Source organism: Chelonoidis abingdonii, chromosome 9 (assembly GCF_003597395.2).
Source record: "Chelonoidis abingdonii isolate Lonesome George chromosome 9, CheloAbing_2.0, whole genome shotgun sequence".
NCBI lineage: Eukaryota > Metazoa > Chordata > Testudines > Testudinidae > Chelonoidis > Chelonoidis abingdonii.
This window is the reverse complement of record NC_133777.1, coordinates 77713956-77732439: the sequence shown is the minus strand read 5'-3', so window position 1 is coordinate 77732439 and position 18484 is coordinate 77713956. Positions and strand designations below refer to the sequence as shown.

At 40.9% G+C, this 18484-nt stretch overlaps 1 protein-coding gene across 6 annotated transcripts in view; it reads right to left on the bottom strand.

Moving 5' to 3' along the window:
• The window catches only part of MEF2A (myocyte enhancer factor 2A), a 143138-nt gene that overhangs the window by 81846 nt on the left and 42808 nt on the right, over positions 1-18484 (bottom strand). For all 6 annotated transcript variants that reach the window (XM_032783048.2, XM_032783045.2, XM_032783047.2 and 3 more), the window contains one exon: positions 15690-15893. In XM_032783048.2, the coding sequence (XP_032638939.1) occupies positions 15690-15893 (204 nt within the window). The remainder of the gene's footprint in view (positions 1-15689; positions 15894-18484) is intronic.

The window sequence follows — 18484 nt, the reverse complement described above, 5'->3', positions numbered from 1 at the left end:
CAGCAATATTTTTAAGACAACGTTATTCCTCTGTTCCATTCTGTCAGATTCCTTTCCTTTCTATTATGATTGTATCATAAGGTCAGCACTGTAATACTGAGTCTTTTTTTAAGAAGTCTTTAAGCAATCACGATCATTGTTTGCTTTAATAGACTCACACATTGTACTAATGCTGAAATCAAATCAGAACAATAAATACTATTAACATGGGGCTGAAGCTACTAAATTAAGCTACTGGAACAATTTAAATTTGTATGAAAGGCCATTTTTTGTTAATTTTTGCTCACTTTATTAGTATCTTCAAAAGCTACAGTTATTCTTAGACTAACCCTTTTTACTTACTTGTATTTTTAAAGAATGATCAGAACTGATACTATTTTCACAAGTAGTCAATGGTGTGAAAGACAATGTTAATTTCCAGGTCTGGACTTTAATCTTCAACCCCACTGCAGTAAACCATACGTGTTGTCTAATGGAATACCAGGAACGAACTAGAGATGGGATTTTATGTTAATAATCCCAGTTGGTTGGACAGCCGTTCCATTTATCATTTTTAATCTTTGTTTGCTGACAATAAGACTTGTTCACTGATAGGCGGCAATATCTGAAGTGAATAGGTAAAAGTGACAGATAATGGCATCCACAATCAGAAAAAGTTTACAACAGTGTGGTCTTTGCATGCTGCATCTGACTCAAAATAGGATTAAGAGTGTCAATAGATTGCAGAGTTTAAGGCCAGAAGACCATTAGAACATCCGATCTGATTTCTGTACACCACAAGTCATTAAATTTCACCAATTTACCCCTGTTTGAGTCAAATAACTTGTGTTTGATCATACTATATCTTCCAGAAAGGCATCCGGTCTTGATTTGAATATGTCAAGAGACGGAAAATCAATCATGTCCCTTGGCAGTTTGTCCCAATATTTTAATCACTCTCACTTTTAAAAAATTGAGCCTTATTTCTCATTTGAATTTGTCGGGCTTCAGCTTCCAGCCATTGGTTCTTATTACACCTTCTTCTACTCAATTAAGAAGTCCTTCAGTACTGAGTGTTTTCCTCTCCATGAAAGTACTTGTACACAGTAATAAAGCCACCTCTCAATCTTCTTGTTAATAAACTAAGCAGATTGAGGCAGAAGACTGGAGTTGTGATGCAGTTACCTAACTTTTGTAAGCAGAGCTGTGTGAGCACCAAGAATTTTGACCAATGAGCTGTGTATGAGAAAACTATGACAAATCTGAAGGCACTACACTTAAAACACCGCATCGGTACAGCTGCGCCACTGTAGCACTTAAGTAAAGATGCTCTTATGCCAATGGGAGGGCTTCTCCTGTTGGCCTAGTTAATCCAGCTCTGTGAGAGGTGCAGCTATATCAGTGGGAGAGGCTCTCCTACCAACACAGCACTGTCTACACCAGCGGTTAGGTTGGTATAACTACGTCACTTAGGGGTGCGAACTTTGCACACTGCTGAACGATGTAGTTATACCAATGGGTCTGTAGTGTAGACCTACAATATAAATCTTTTGAATATTAATTTGCTAAATAAATGGCAATAATTTAGCGTTCTAAACTGTACAGCTATATAATTGTTTGCAATGTTGTTGTAGCCATGTTGGTCCCAAGAGATTAAAAGAGACAATGTAGATGAGATAGTATTACTTACTGGTAGTATTACCTCATCCACTTTGTCTCAGCTATACTATAGACTAACTTACATGATCAGATTTACTGGTATAATCAATGGGAAAAGTGTTCAAAAAGGAAATAAATTTAAGGCCTCAGATTGCAAAACTGTTTTACCATTATTTTAAAGACTCAAAACTATTCTTGAACAACTTCTGTGCCAAACAGATACATTAGTTCAGGGGTTCTCAAACTTAATTGCACTGTGACACTCTTCTGACAACAAAAATTACTACATGACCTGGGGGGGCAAAGCCATGGGGCCGGGGAGAAGAAGCTGAAGCCCAAGGGCTTTAGCCCCTGGCAGGGGGCCTGTAACCTGAACCCCACAACCCACAAATGAAGCCCTCAGGCTTTAGCCCACAGCAGTGGGGCTTAGGCTTCAGCCCTGGACCCCAGAAAGTCTAAGTCAGCCTTGGCAACCCCATTAAAATGGGTCCTGACCCACTTTGGGGTCCCGACCCACAGTTTGAGAACCGCTGCATTAGTCAAATATAATTTCTACAAACACTACACATAATATTCTGTGTTTTATTTGTCGTGTTCTCCAAAGCACTGTGTTAGATCAACACGGAAATGAAGTTTGCTTGACAGTACAAAGAGTCTGCAACTGTAGAACTGTAACCTGAAATATTTACACACTGTATTTCAGGAATTTGTTCAGTAGCACAGTGTTCCAGCAATGACAAAAAATAGGGGTCAACAGCACAGTTTTGGTATCTATAGACAGGTGATGTGGACTTCCCATTGCTGCTGCCACTTCTTGGTTACCTGCATCCCCCCACCTCCCTGCCCCCCAAAAAAGAGAAAAGCACTTCTTGACTATGATTTACAAAAAGGGAATGTTTCTGTAACATCTGTTTTTCTCCCCTTTACTTACATTACTTCCTCCCTACCTGGGATTTTTTTCTCCCTTTCTCTTTCTCCCAGACTGCTCAGCCTCCTGTCACTCCCATTTTTCAGCCATCCTGTTTTATGCTAGTGTTTTTAAAAACTAATGTCAGAGCTTGGTGGAATAACAATATTTGATAGGACTACATGACATGTTCAAGGGAGATACACATCATAATACTAAAAGGAATCTGGATTGAGTAGCCATGGTACAATCTCAGAATAGAAAGCACTTAGAATCATAGGACTGGAAGGTGCCCTAAGAGGCCTTCAAGTCAGCCTCCTGCATTCAAGGCAGGATTAAGTATTATCTAGACCAGAGTTTCCCAAACTTGGGACGCCGCTTGTGTAGGGAAAGCCCCTGGCGAGCCGGTTTGTTTACCTGCCCCATCCACAAGTCCGGCCGATTGCGGCTCCTACTGGCCGTGGTTCACTACTCCAGGCCAATGGGGGGCTGCTGGAAGCAGCGGACATTACATCCCTCGGCCCGCGCCACTTCCAGCAGCTCCCATTGGCCTGGAGCAGCGAACCGCAGTCAGTGGGAGCCACGATTGGCCGGACCTGTGGATGGGGCAGGTAAACAAACCAGCCTGGCCCGCCAGGGGCTTTCCCTACACAAGCGGTGTCCCAAGTTTGGGAAACACTGATCTAGACCATCCCTGACAGGTCATCGTCTAACCTGCTCGTAAAAAAAAGTCTCCGATGATGAAGATTCCACAAGCAGCTTAGGCAATTTATTCCAGTGCTTAACACCTTGACAGTTAGGAAGCTCTTCCTAATGTCCAGACTAAACCTCCCTTGCTTCAATTTAAGGCCACTGCTTCTTGTCCTATCCTGAGGGGTTAATGAGAACAATTTTTCTCTCTCCTCCTTGTAACATGTGCATAAACTACGCACCATAAATCAGCCATCAAAAAAGGAAGCTACTAACATTCCTTATAGCACTAATTATAGACAACAGTCTTTTATATAACAAAATATGCTTTAAATACAAAGCCAAGAACTCCCTATCTACATACGTAATATGCACCTACTGTGCAAAACATTTCATTGCAGAGATTCCAACTATGTAAGTGAACTAAAAAAATGACACTCAGCTTGTAAAGCTATTTAAAAATACACTCATCCTACTTTGGAAGCATGCACGAAGATCTACTTTCAGAGAAAAATAAATTTCAACCGATAAAATTCGTCAGCACAACTGAATTTATTAGTTTTATGGCTATTTAACAGCTATGAGTAAATCAGGAGGGTACAGAAAATGTGAACTGATACCCAACCCACAGAATCTCAGTGAAATCAATGGTCTATAAATCATCAAAGAATCTGGCCACTATGTACAAAGAAGATGCTACGACTTACTGCATGACATGAATTCCATTATGAGTATATATATGTAGGAATTCATCACAGCAACAGTGCACCCTGGAAGAAACTTGCAACTAAAGAAAGGTGTTTACAAATATGAAGAATATGAAAAGAGGGCTCCCCTTTCAGGTATTAGTTTTCTTTTCATTTCTGATTGAAGCTGCATTTTCATACTATTAAAAAAATGATTAAAAAAGGACTCTTTGGCCTTCTTTTTGATATATTGTGAGGCTTCTCTTCTGAAACACTTAATTGGCTGGTTCAAGCCTTATCTTTTAAGCAGATTACAGTAGTTGACATGAGCTATCACTTGTTCTCTGACTCCTTGTTTCATTTATCTCTCACCTCATGTAGCATCTCTGAATAGATATGATGGAAAGCCTACTGCTTGGCACACACAAAACAAGACTGGACATAACCAGTACGTATTCAAAAGAGGGAACAATCCAACACTGGAAGGGAAACAGAACTAGTATACTCAAGGTCTTTTCTATTTTCTGATTATTATTATTTTTGGCAGAGATTACATTATTTTTGAAAATGTAGGACTTTTAAATATTTGTCTACACAAATATTTAGTTCACAGCAAGCAGAGGAGTGAATCTGCCCCATACTAGCCTGCTGCAGACTAACTGTCCCCATGGATCCTGATGACATTAATGGATCATTAATGCACTTGTGTCTACTCCTGTTTCAAAGAGGACTAGACCAAAGTGCACTAACAAACTATTAATGCACTTCAGAGCTTGGTCCACAGAGTCAGTCCACAGCAGGAAGTGTGGGGCGGATTCACACCCTAGCTTGCCATGAACTAACTCTTCAGAGTTTTTCCATCAACTTCACCCAAATGCAAAAAGACTATAGAATTCCTTCAAGTACCCTCAAAATATGGCAAAAGCATACTATCATCACATAAAAAGGTAAAGAACTTAATTTGAGTGAGTGTGTTACCTGTATCCAGGGACAAAAATCATAACAAAACAAAACAAAACAAAGAGGCTCATAAAAACAGGAACAGTATACCTAGCTTCTTCCCTAGCTTTTGGCATGTAACCTTAGTGTTTCCACACCAACTCCTCTCTTCTCTACAGTGTTACACTTGTCCTCAGGCACACTCTTCATCTAGCTGTGGAGGTACATGTGCTTGTTTATGCTGCAGGCTTTGCATGTGTGAGTGAGACCTGCATACTGCATTCAAAAGCCATGACCTTACTAACAAGTATCTTTTAACATGCTGTTTTTCCCCGTAAGTTCTTCATAATCGAAGTGTGACCCAAAGTAAAATGTATATTCCTCTTTCTGCACACTAAATACTAGATTCAGAGCAGTAGCTTGTTTGCACTATTTTAGGAAATTGCATATATGTGCACATTAGCTTGCTTCCAGTTAGCATAACAGTAAGATATAGCTTTTTTCCCTTTCAGCAACAGCAATGACAATCCACAAGATAGAAATAATACATGGATGCAAACCTACTATCAAAAAATCATTAATGCAATGCAAAATCATCACAGGAAAAATTTCCCATTACGTAAGAGCTAAAATAATTTACACAAACATCAGGGTCACGTTGATTTATTTCAAACCAGGAAACAATGGTCCTGTGATCAATATTCTAGTATAACAACATTGCGTAAATTAAACCAGGGGTTGGCAACTTTTGGCACGCAGCTCGCCAGGGTAAGCAACTGCAGGCCGGGCCAGTTTACCTACCTACCACATCCGCAGGTTCGGCAGATCGCAGCTCCCACTGGCTACCGTTTGCCACTCCAGGCCAATGGGGGTGGCGGGAAGCAACAGCCAGCACATCTCTTGGCCCGCACCGCTTCCCGCAGCCCCCATTGGCCTGGGACGGTGAAACAGCCAATGGGAGCTGCAATTGGCTGAACCTGCGGACACAGAAGGTAAACAAACTGTCCTGGGCCTTCAGGGTGCTTACCCTGGCGAGCCGTGTGCCAAAGGTTGTCGACCCCTGAATTAAACTATACCAATGAATGTAGATATACATTTGTGATAGACATTGTTTTATTTTTTTATAGTTATTAAACATCCATGCAGAATGTCCAAGATAAACAGGTCTAGTGTATACTTCAGAGTAAAGAAGAAGAAAACAAGGAAAGATGACATGGGACCAAACTAAGCACGATGATGGAGCAAAGATTAAAAATTTATCTAGATGTCCCAAAACCTAAACACATACTGTACCTGCGTTTTTAATTAGGTTAATGAAGAGCTTAGCCACAAGGGAAAGTGTATGAAAAAAGAATTTGTGGGATTCCACACAAGATATTCCTTTTTCTTTTTATGAGACTAGAAAACAATATTAACATCATATGCTTTTATATAAAGATTTTTTTTCCCTTTAGGTGAAGCCATAAGTATTCCAAGGCTGGAGACTGGATAAAGAAACAAAGCTTACTTCCCCTGTTCCCATATGTGGCAGTGGCAAAAGCCACGCACAAATTAATAGAAGATTTACAACCCAGTTGTAATACCATTCAAGTGAGACCACTAAGCAGAAGAATATTTTTTAGTGCAAACCAATGGTTTCACCCTGGGCTGCTTCAGCATGAAACAGCTCCAGGTGGTTGGAGGTACAGTGGTTGTAGCTACAGGTGATCACCAGTGTCATTCCATTTACAACACTGGGAGCAAACCAACAACTAATAATGGGAAACTATGTTCCCAGAACTCTTCTTTTCCTTAGCCAGTCAATGATTGGCTCCCATGAAACAGGAAACTGCTATATGCCAATCACTACAGAGGCAGCACTCCATAGTCCTGCGCAGAGAGAAGTCAGTGACTACTTTCAATCCTCCTATCTTCTATTCTTACTCTCTAAGCTTTTGCCCACTGAGTGTCTGTTGTCACAGTCTAGACCAGGGGTCTGCAACCTTTCAGAAGTGCTGTACTGAGTCTTCATTTATTCACTTTAATTTAAGGTCCCATGTGCCAGTAATACATTTTAACAATTTTTTTTAGAAGGTCTCTCTCTTATAAAAGTCTATATATTATATAACCAAACTACTGTTGTATGTAAAGTAACCAAGGTTTTAAAAATGTTTAAGAAGCTTCACTTAAAATTAAATTGAAATGCTGATCTTACGCCACCAGCTTGCTCAGCCCGCTGCCAGCCTGGGGTTCTGTTCACCTAGGCCGGCAGCGGGCTGAGCGGGGCCTGTGGCCGGAACCCCAGCTGACAAGGGGCCGGCAGCCAGAACCCCAGACCAGCAGAGGACTGAGTAGGGCCGGGATCCCAGACCAGCTGCAGGCTGAGCGGGGTTCTGGCTGCTGGGTCCTGCCAGCCAGGGTCCCAGCTGCCGGTCCCGCTCAGCCCACTGCCAGTCTGGGGTCATGGCCCTGGTCACATACAGTGGGTACTTACCTTCTCCCTGGTTCTGGCCCATTCTCTTCCTCCCTCTCTGCACTGAGCTGAGAGTAGGGGTGCACAGAGCACAGGACTGGGGGTGACGTAGCAGGCTGGAGGTTGGGGTGCAGGGTCGGACCAGGAGCTAGAATGAGGGAGGGGGCTCAGGGTTGGGGCAGGAGGTTTGGGTATGGAGCACTTACCTGGGCAGCTCCCACTTGGTGCAAGGGGTGCAGGTGGGAATGTGGAGGGGGCTGGGGGTGGGTGCAAGACTCAGAGCAAGGTGTGTGTGAGGAGAGTGCAGGAGTCAGGGCAGAGGGCTGGGGATGTGTGAAGTGGGTGCAGGAGTGAGGGCCTGGGGAGTGGGGGGCTGTGTATGTGTGGGAGGTGCCAGAGTCAAGGCTGGGATCTTTGGGGGAGTACAAGGGGCTGGGGTGTGGGCTAGGATCAAGGGGGAGCTCCCAACCCCCTGCCCTGAGCAGCTCAAGGCAGGGGGCTGGAGGGATACACTGATTCCATACACCCCTTCCCCAAGGCCCCGCTCCTGCCTCTTCTCCACCTCCTTCCCTGTCTGAGCAGCGAGGGCGCTGGGGCTCCTCTTCTCTCCTCCCTCGCAAGGGCCATCGGCAGCGGGGAGGGAGAGGAGGCAGGGCACGACACAGCACACTGGGGGAAAGGTGGGGGAGGGGGAAGCTTGGCTGCCAGCGGAGCCTGCCCTACAGCAGCAGCTGGCAGGACCAAGCTTGCTTCTGCCCCCTGCCACCACCAGAGAGGGTAGGAGGCCAGGCAGGAGAAAAAAAGGCTGAGACGGGCAGAATTTTTAATGGCACGCTGCTGCCTGCCTGGGTCCCGTCCATCGGCCCCACTCAGCCCGCTTCCGGGATTCAGCTGCGGGCTGAGCGGGGCCAGAGGCGGCTGCAATGTGCCATTAAAAATTGTCTTGCATGCCAATCTTTAGCATGCATGCCATAGGTTGCCGACCCCTAGTCTAGACACACCAGTTAATCTGTTCCTATCAGCAGAACTCCACTGAGCAGGGAAGGGAAAGAGAGGCAAAGGGAAAACAGAGACTCAAAGGGAAGGGGAAGATAAATGGGGAGAGAAAGCCATGGGAAAGAGCTAGTCGAGAGGTCAAGACTTTGGGGATAAGCACATTGTCAGAGACTAAAGAGGAGGAGGGAAGTGAAAAAAAACAGCAATGAGACAAGAGAAAGATGAAGAAAAAAGGGCAGATGAAAATACAGAGAGCAAGAGAAAGGATAAAAACAGGTGAGCCATGGCAATTTGCCATGAGTAAGGCTATGATTTAGTCACAGAGGTTGCAGAAGTCACAGAATCCATGACTTTTAGTGACTTCTGTGACGGTCAGAAGCCGCAGGGTTCCCCGCCATGCACAGGGGCAGGAGCTGCAGGGCACCCCTAGCACCTCTGAATGCCCCCGGAGCTCCAAGGTGCCACAGGCAGAAGGGGAACCCCCAAAGCCACTGCAAGTAACAGAGAACACCCCCCAGCTCCCAGTGGTGGGAGGTGGGACCCATCCAGCCAAGAGGGGGGACCCCCCAGCTCCCAGTCCCCCATGGGTAGTGAAGGATCCCAGAGTTGCACGTGGCAGGGATATCCCGCAGCCCCCAGCTGCTGCAGGCAACTCCGAGCCCCTGCACAGCTGCCCCGCTTCAGGTGGTGTGGGGACCCACAGATCCTCATTTTGTCAGGGATATTTTTTAGTAGAAGTCATGGACAGGTCACGGGCAAAAAGGAAAAAAAAATATACGGATGCTGTGACCTGTCCATGACTTTTATTAAAAATATCCATGATAAAATCTTAGCCTTAGCCATGAGCACTAGGAAATGGCATAGGGATCTATGCCCAGCTATTCAACAAAAATTCCTAGTTCTCAGTTCAGAAATCAATGGTTTTCTTCCAATTATTTTATATATAACCCTCCGGCAGTGCAAGAAGATGCTCTCTGCTTAATTTTAGTTTGCTGTGAGTAATAGTTCTTCCAAGTCCTGAACTCAGGTGTTTGCAACTGTAAGGAGTAGAAGAAAGTGCCTTTCAAATATTTTGTTTTTAGTCTATTTTAAGTAAATCATTCAACAGATCACTAGACAGAAGATTTTCTTACTGGTTATGAGTACATACAAGGCTGAAAAGCAAGTCGGTGTTGGACTGGTTGGCTCCCTCCCCCAATACTGAGATTGAACTGCATTACATACCAACAATGCAAGGGGATAAGGCTGATCCCAAGGTGATTCTAAGCCACAGCAAATATGATTCATGATTCCTTATTCACCAAACTCAAGTAGGCAAGTGAATTTGTCAAGTATTATCTTAGTTTTATTTATATGTTAATATACAATTAATTGCAGAACATAATGTAATTGTGTATATGCAATTGTAATTTAATATGTATAAAATGATTTATATTAAATTATATTCTTTTATATTAAACTCATATGAAATGTTTCCCAGTTCTTCTTAAATAACCATCTCAGTATTCAGTTTGAGCAAGATTTTGGTTACAACTCTGCTTCTGGTGAAGAGACAGTTAGGAGAACCACACTATTCAGTTCATGTTGTTCTTTGAAAGGACTGTACATTACCTCAAAATGCTTGAAAGTCAACATAATTTCATCTCTTTCGTGACACTACAGTATAAACAAAAGGTGATAAGCCTTGTAGGATATAAGGATAGTTTCATCTCTTGAATTTGGAGGAGCACGAAGAACTGGAGTTTGCGATTTGATACTAAAGCAGAAGTATGAACTAACCATTTAGACACTGCATTTCAAAAAGATCAAATTTCAGATCAGTAGCCTGTAAAATAGAAAAGAATACTAGTACCCTCTGGCCTTGAAAAATGTTACTACGGTGACTTCAAAACAATGAATTACGCATACATATTCCACAACAGGTTAGGTCAATTACTGCAGAATTTTCAAAAGCTCCAGTTTCAAAAGTGACAATCCATAGGTGCATGTGTGTTAACCGTGTTGGTCCCATGATATTAAAGACATGGGAGTGAGGTAATATCTTTTACTGGACCAACTTCCATTGGTGAGAGAAACAAACTTCTGAGCTTACACAGAACTTGGTCCAATAAAAAAGTATTACCTCACCCACCTCGTCTCTAACTCTTAGAAGCCAAAGTCCATGGGACTTAGCCTCCTAAGCCTCTATGTCACTTTTGAAATTAAGACATAAGGCTTGTCTACAAAGTGAGATAACGCACTCTACCAGGATTAGATTTCTAAAGTGTACTGACGTGATATGTATTACTTGATTAGTGTAGTGTACTTGCTGGTGGGCGCTAAAGGTTCTCCAAGTCAATGGGGGCTGCAGGAAGGGCAGCCAGCACATCCCTCAGCCTGCAACACTTCCCACAGCTCCCGTTGGCCTGGAGCGGCGAACCACGGCCAGTGGGAGCAATGATCGGCCGCACCTGTGGACACGGCAGGTAAACAAACCAGCCTGGCCCGCCAGGGGTTTTCCCTGAACAAGCGGTGGACTGGCTTTGAGGAACACTGCTCTACTGCACAGAACTAGAGTAAAGTGTGCTATGGAACTTTTAGTGCACACTAGCAGAATCTACAAAAGACCACGTAACGAGCAGCATGTTAGTGTGCTTCAGAAATGACACCCAAGAAGACCACATTAGTGCACTGTGTAGACATTCCCTTAGAGGCTTTTGAAAAAACATTCCCATAATCACTAGAGCTTATCTCCAAAAAACACTACTTTTTTTGTGAACTGCCTTTTATACAAAAAATCAGTCATAGCCAATAACAAATTTCTACGCATCAAATACTGAAAAATCACTGTCAAGAAAGATATTTGGAGTGTATTTGCCAGTATCAGAGAGTAGCCAAACAGGTGACAGTTGTTCTCTTTTCACCTGCTTACTCGGGAGAGAAATAGCTTTCAAATCCATTGGACTAAAGTAGAGTTTCCCGAACTGGGGACACTGCCTGTTTAGGGAGCTGCGGGAAGCGACGCAGGCCAAGGGATGTACTGGCCACTACCTCCAGTGGCCCCCATTGGCCTGGTGCAGTGAACCGCAGCCAGTGGGAGGTGCTATTGGCAAGTAAACAAACCAGCCTGGCTCACCAGGGGCTTTCCCTACACAAGCGGCATCCCAAGTTTGGGAAACATTGGACTAATGGATTTTGGACACTTTGGTAGCTAACCAGATTCCTGATTGAAGTTCATCTCTCCTTTGTTAAACTAAATTAGCAAACATTTCATCTTCAGTTCAAACACTAATTTAATATTGCAATAGCATATCAATAGTTTGTAGAAAATTAAATTAAAGATAAATTATAGTGACAAAGTGGCAGATTTAAGATAAGAAAACTCAGAATTAAGGCTTTCACTTTGTCCCTAACATACAATACTGTTTTGTTATTGCAAGGAACTATATATTTTTACTTCAGTTGTGCAAGTTACTGCAGAACATATGAGTTACAGATAGCGAAGGTTTAACCATGAAATTCTTGGCTTTTGTCTTTTTCCAATCAGGCCAGCAACATCAAAAACAAAACAACGGCATTTGTGAGTATTTTTTTTTGGGCAGGACAGAAGAGAACAAATTTTCACTATGGTCCATATCTAGTCTGGTAATCTTCTTGATCAGACAAAATGCAAACAGCAATACAATTCTTTCACAGACTTAACAGGTTTCTTAAAAGCGCTTAGACTATTGTTTTCATAATGAAAAGGAACATAACCATATTTAGAAGCATAATATACCATTTCTGTGACACAAGTTCAAGAGCTAACTTCAAACTTCAGCTCCTCAAGGATAGGTTTTGGTTTCTGATTAAAAGGATGTACTGTTCACTGTTCCTTTGCACTCAGCAGTAGCAGGTTACTAAGTTGCCCTACAAAAGATCAGTTAAGCAATCCTAATAACGCTCACAATATAAGAACAAGGTGATACCCAATTAAATTTAATTTAAAGGCAATAAATATAAAGCTGACAAAATGTTTTTTAAATGCATGCTATATGAAGGATTAAACCATGGAACTCATTACCACAAGATTACTGCACAATAGCAGGGGCAGCGCTGAATGAGGTGGAATAAAGGTCATTTGAGAATGCGAGATGGTGAAAGACTGAACTCTTGGAGTATGGACTGTTTTTTTCCTCTGTGTTTCTACAGTGCCTAACATAACAGGATCCTGGTCCATGGTGCTACGGTAATAAAAAAAATTCCCCAGGATCTCCCACCTGGAGCTGCTAATATCTGAACTGCCTTGGAAAGGCTAACAACCTTCTGTGAAATATATTCTGTATTTTTTAGGGGGAAAAGATGATGAAGCAGTAAGTTAATGGCGTAAGAAAAAAAAAACTATGTTAGAACACCAGGATGCATCTGAAAATCATAAAAAAAAAAGCATTTAAGATTATATGAACTTTCCCTCAATTAAGCATTTTATACATTAAAGTTAAGATAGAAGAGGCTCATCCTTTTATTTAAAATTTAACCTTGTGGATTTATACCACAATTACATGCCCCCAGAGCTCCCACTCAATTCCATGAGAATTTACTCAAACATTATGTTAATGAGCATGGTACAAATACCTAGATACAGTAACTGGAATACAAAAAGGGGCCTCTGAAATATAACAAGCAGGATATTTATTTCTGTATATCCTGAGTATTTCTTAGAGCCCTCCAGGAACAAATCTCATCCAAATCAAGGAGACGAAGAAGCTGAAGTTGAGCAATTATTTGTATATTGGAAGGCAAAACTATCCCACCCTTCCCTCACCTGAAAAATTCTCTCTTAATTGTCTAAGTACCAACACCCAAGAGAGCTGCACAGTAATTTTAGGGGATGAATTCAAAGCGTCTCAGATCCCATGCTGAGAATGCAGCAATAGCCGATTTTAAAAAGTCAGGCATTCCCCCTCCACCAGTGTTTTCCCTGTGAACTGAGCATAAAATTCTACACTGTCCTGAGAGACTTTTCATAACAGAACTGAATATTAGCTACATAATGTAACTTTTTTAATCTATTTTTTAATCTGGAATGGATCTCTAGGGAAAAAGGTCAGCCTACTTTACCTACCTCTGCTGATCTCGATAATCCATCACTATGGATAACATCAGTTTTACTGGCCAGACGGGAGGAAGCAATTACTAGATATTTGTGTGAGCAACAGGAAATAGAGATGGATATAACTGTGAAAACTGCATAAGGATGCATTCAGTTCTAGGGGTGGAAAACTATTGAAAGGGCATACATTTGCAAGATGACCCCTCAACTCAGTTTCTTTTAATTTTGCTAAAAGTGCATCCAGGAAGGATTCAGAAGATATTTTAGAGAGATTCAGAGTCCAGAGGGCTGATCTAAAGAGGCTGAGGGCTGCGTTTCATGCAGGGTAGTGTTGTGTATAGAGGACAAGGAAAAGTCCCTAAAAAATCAACTAATCTAGCTCTGATAATCTAAGAACTACAAACAACAGAACTATTGAAAAGGCACGAATGGTCTGTAGCACAGATACAGACACAATAAGATGCTCCCTGTATGTTATCTGCAACAACAGAACTGAGGGTTACATTTTCTTTCCCCCTGCTTGTAATTATATTGACTGCGTGCATACTTTGTGTTAACCTAAAGATGTAATAACTAACTGTTTCCTCAAGCCTAGTCAATAAGGTTTGCATTGTCAGTATCAATGAATTATAAAGTTCATCATATAAGTCTGGTAGGCTGATATCTTTCCCTTGCTGACCAACTGATATATAAGACTGTCTCCCGAAATTTTTCAAATTTTTCTGAAAAGAAAATATGAAGAGCTTATTTACGCCCTGATTTTCTGCTACAATGAATTCTGTTTGCACTAACTTCTTAATAATCTTGTGGGTTTACAACAGAGTCAGTCAATGGAGCCAAATTATCTATATTAATCAGCATTCCAAAACTGTCTCCAGTAGGTGAATAATGCGTAAAGTTTGGCTAGAACACTGGAGCTTCAAATTTCAAATGAAGCTTAGATCAAATCTCATCGGGTCTGCTGGGAGCTAATGGTCATTGTGCAGCAGTGATTGGGATCCTCGCTCCTTTTTTAAAAGCTTGAACCTCTTATAACAAAACCTAAAGGGACTGAATCCAGCACCTCTTGACTCTAGAAGCATGAGCCTCTAGTGCTTGACCTAATAGACTGAGTCCATTAGCTTGGAGGCAGCAGCCAAATCAAGTCTCCATGTATGGTCTAGCCACCATAGGGGGACAGAGAGAAATGCTGTTACCATGTGTTACAGGATAACACTATTGAACTTCACTTACAAATTTATTACACACATTTAACCATTACTTCCTCAAACAATGAATGAAACCCAATTTTATTTAAATTGTAAGATTTATGTTTGTCAATATATTGTTTCCAAGGACACTGATTCAATATTTTTACCTAACTTGTTTTCATTGTTTGAGGATCACTTTCTCTCTCATTAGACATTTTAAATATATAATGCTATTTTAGAAGACTAATGCTATAGAAAGTTTGCAGAGAAAAATAATAAAAATGAGTTATTTAAAATGTAAGAAAAATGTCTTTAAAAAGGTACAGTAATACTAAGACTACCATAAACCTACAGGAATGGAATGCTGAGAACCTTTATATTTTTCATATTGTGAACAAACAAGGGGACCAGGTTCCTTGACATTCTGACTGTTGTTATCCTCTCTTTTTGAACATAACAGGAAAAATACTGAAAGGCTAAAAAAAGTACAAAAATAGTTTTAATGCAAATTAAATAAATTTATCAATACATTTTGCCATAAAAATAGATTTAAGACACTTCAGTAATAAAACTCATAGTTGTGCAACAGATAAGACAACAGACTAAATTCTGCTCAGTTACACTTGTGCAATCTTTTGAAAGTAGTGCAGTTACAAGTGAAGCTGTGCAGAACTTGGCCCATTAATATCAAGGAAAGATTTGATAGCTTTTATAAGAATTCAGCCACACTATGGAAAGGTTACAATTGAAAGGAAAATTCATAGTTTCTATTACTATCTAGTTTAGACATTCAACCAGAAAGTGGGAATTGATGAGTTCTCATAGTAGTTGTGCTTTAGCTATTAACACAGAAGCAAACAAATATTTGTTAGTAAATATTCACATTATTGGATTACTGTGGAAACAGTCATTCTTTTCACCACCAAATGAGGCATTAGCTATAACTGAGAAATATAGAATTATTGAAAAATAGCAAATCATCTTTTATGGCCACTGTTCTTAAAATGCTCTGTCAAAAATATTTTACTTAACATACTTTAAACAGCACTTTACTGCTTTACACTTTGCCAGAACAAATACTAGGAAGTTAAGAAAATTGATCATCTTTTCAAATTGTTACCTCAACGATATCTGAGTTGGTTCTGCTCTCATGGGGTTCATTGTATTCTGTGTATTTGAGTAGAACTTTGTCCATATCAGTGCTGGCATACTGAAAGAGTTTGTTAGAGCTGTTAAAAATGATGAGTGCTATTTCACAGTCACAGAGCACACTAAGTTCGTATGCCTTCTTCATTAATCCAAATTTCCTCTTCGTAAAGGTCACCTACACAAGAAAGAAGAGTAGAGGTTTTTCAAATGACACTACAAAATTTTGAATAGCTATAATTAACACATAAAAATGGAATGTCAGTTGAGAGCTGGCACTTCAAAATTCCTGTAACAGGACATTTACTATAAGCATGCAAGCAAGTTTAATGTTCACTGTGAATTCTCATTTCTCCTACTCAAATATACAGTCACAACATTAACACAGTGTTATACAAGTGAAATAGAAGTTGGTGGGGCCAGTATCTTCTACAAAAAACATAACTATACAAGAGTCGAACTGTATTAATTGTAATCAATAAAATTAGTCATAACTGCTAAATGGATCTATCCCCAGAAACAGTGGAGCCCAGATATATTGAGAGGGTCATACTTGGTGAGCTCTTTATAACTGATCCATGCAGTGTCATTATCAACTTACCCCTCATTGTCACTGAAAATTAAGATTTTAATTAGGGCTGTCAGTTAACTATAGTTAACTCACACAATTAGTTCAAAAAAATTAACAGATTAAAATACAAATGTTTTCCTACAATTTTCAAAGATATTGATTTCTTTTAAAAAAGAATACAAAATATACAGTGCTCACTTTATATTTTATTACAAATATTTGCACTGTAAAAATGACAATAGTATTTTTGAATTCACCTCATACAAGTACTGTAGTGCAATCTCTTTATCATATTAGTGCAACTTACAAATGTAGATTTTTTTTGTTATGTAACTGCACACAAAAACAAAACAATGTGAAACTTAAGAGCCTACAAGTCCACTCAGTCCTACTTTTTGTTCAGCCAATCGCTAAGACAAACAAGTGTGTTTACATTTACGGAAGATAATGCTGCTCTCTTCTCCATTACAATGTCACCAGAAAGTGAGAACAAGTGTTCCCATGGCACTTTTGTAGCCCAATTGCAAGGTATTTCCATGCCAGATACTACACTTGATCTACTAAACATTGGTATGCCTCTTCATGCCTCGGCCACCATTCCAGAGGACATGCTTCCATGCTGATGATGCTCATAAAAAAAAAAAAATGCACTAAATAAATTTGTGATTAACTCCTTGGGGGAGAACTGTATGTCTCCAGCTCTCTTTTACCCGCATTTCTGCCACATATTAGGTCTCAGGGTATGGCTACACTGCCGCGGCAGCACTTTGAAGTGTGAGTGAGGTCAAAGCGGCAGTGCTGGGAGAGAGGTCTCCCAGCGCTGCATGTAAACCACATCCTTTACGGGTATAGCGTGCAGTGCTGGGAGCCGCGCTTTCAGCGCTGCCGCCCTGATTACACTGACGCTTTACAACGCTGTATCTTGCAGTGCTCAGTGGGGTGTTTTTTCACACCCCTGAGCGCGAAACTTGCAGCGCTGTAAAGTGTGAGTGTAGCCAAGGCCTCAGATGATGATTTAAGAACTCTTTCATAGCAGCTTTGTGTTTTGTCAAATGAGGTATCAATGTGAGATTTCTATGGATAGCTACAGCACTGGACCCAAGGTTTAAGAATCTGAAGTGCCTTCCAAAATCTGAGAGGGATGAGATGTGGAGCATGCTTTCAGGTCTTAAAAGAGCAACACTCCAACGCAGAAACTACAGAACCTGAACCAGCAAAAAAGAAAATCAACCTTCTGTTACTGGCATCTGACTCAGACAATGAAAATGTGTCAGTTTGTACTGCTTTGGATTGTTATTGAATAGAACTCCTCATCAGCATGGATGCATGTCCCCTGGAATGGTGGCTGAAGCATGAAAGGACATATGAATCTTTAGCACATCTGGCATGTAAATATCCTGTGACACTGCCTACAATAGTGCTATGCGAACGCCTGGTCTCACTTTCAGGTGCCATTGCGAACAAGAAGTGGGCAGCAGCATCTCCTGCAAATGTAAACAAACTTGTCTGTCTGAGCGATTGGCCGAACAAGAAATAGGATTGAGTGGATTTGTAGGCTCTAAAGTTCTACAGTGTTTTGTTTCTGAATGCAGTTATGCTTTGCACGTAATTCTACATTTGTAAGTTCAACTACTGTACTTGTATCAGGTGAATTGAAAAATACTATTTCTTCTGTTTTTTACAGTGCAAATATTTGTAATAAAAATAAATATAAATTAAGCACTGTACACTTTGTATTGTGTGTAACTGAAATCAATATATTTGAAAATATAGAAAACATCCAAAAACAAACAAATGGTACTCTTATTGTTTAACAGCACAATTAAACACGATTAATTTTTTTTTTAATTGCTTCACAGCCCTAAAAAACCCAACAACTACCATTCATAGCGGAGTCTCTCTGACGTAGGGGACTCATAAAATGAAAGGAAGCAAAGAAGGGGTTGTTGTGTTGGCAACATTTTCCTTGATGTTGGAACAAGATAAAGAATAAAAGCAAGATGCATAAGGCGAAAGACTGTAAAACTACAGACAGATGCAATAAAAACCCCAAAAGACTAGAGCTCAACAGCCTTTGATAAAGGTCAGATTTGTCACCCAGCAAGACTGAGGGTGAGGCATATTAAGATAAAACCCTCACGCGAGGTGGAGAGGAAGGAAAGAGAAGCATATAGTGGAGTGGTTTTTGAATGTCACTG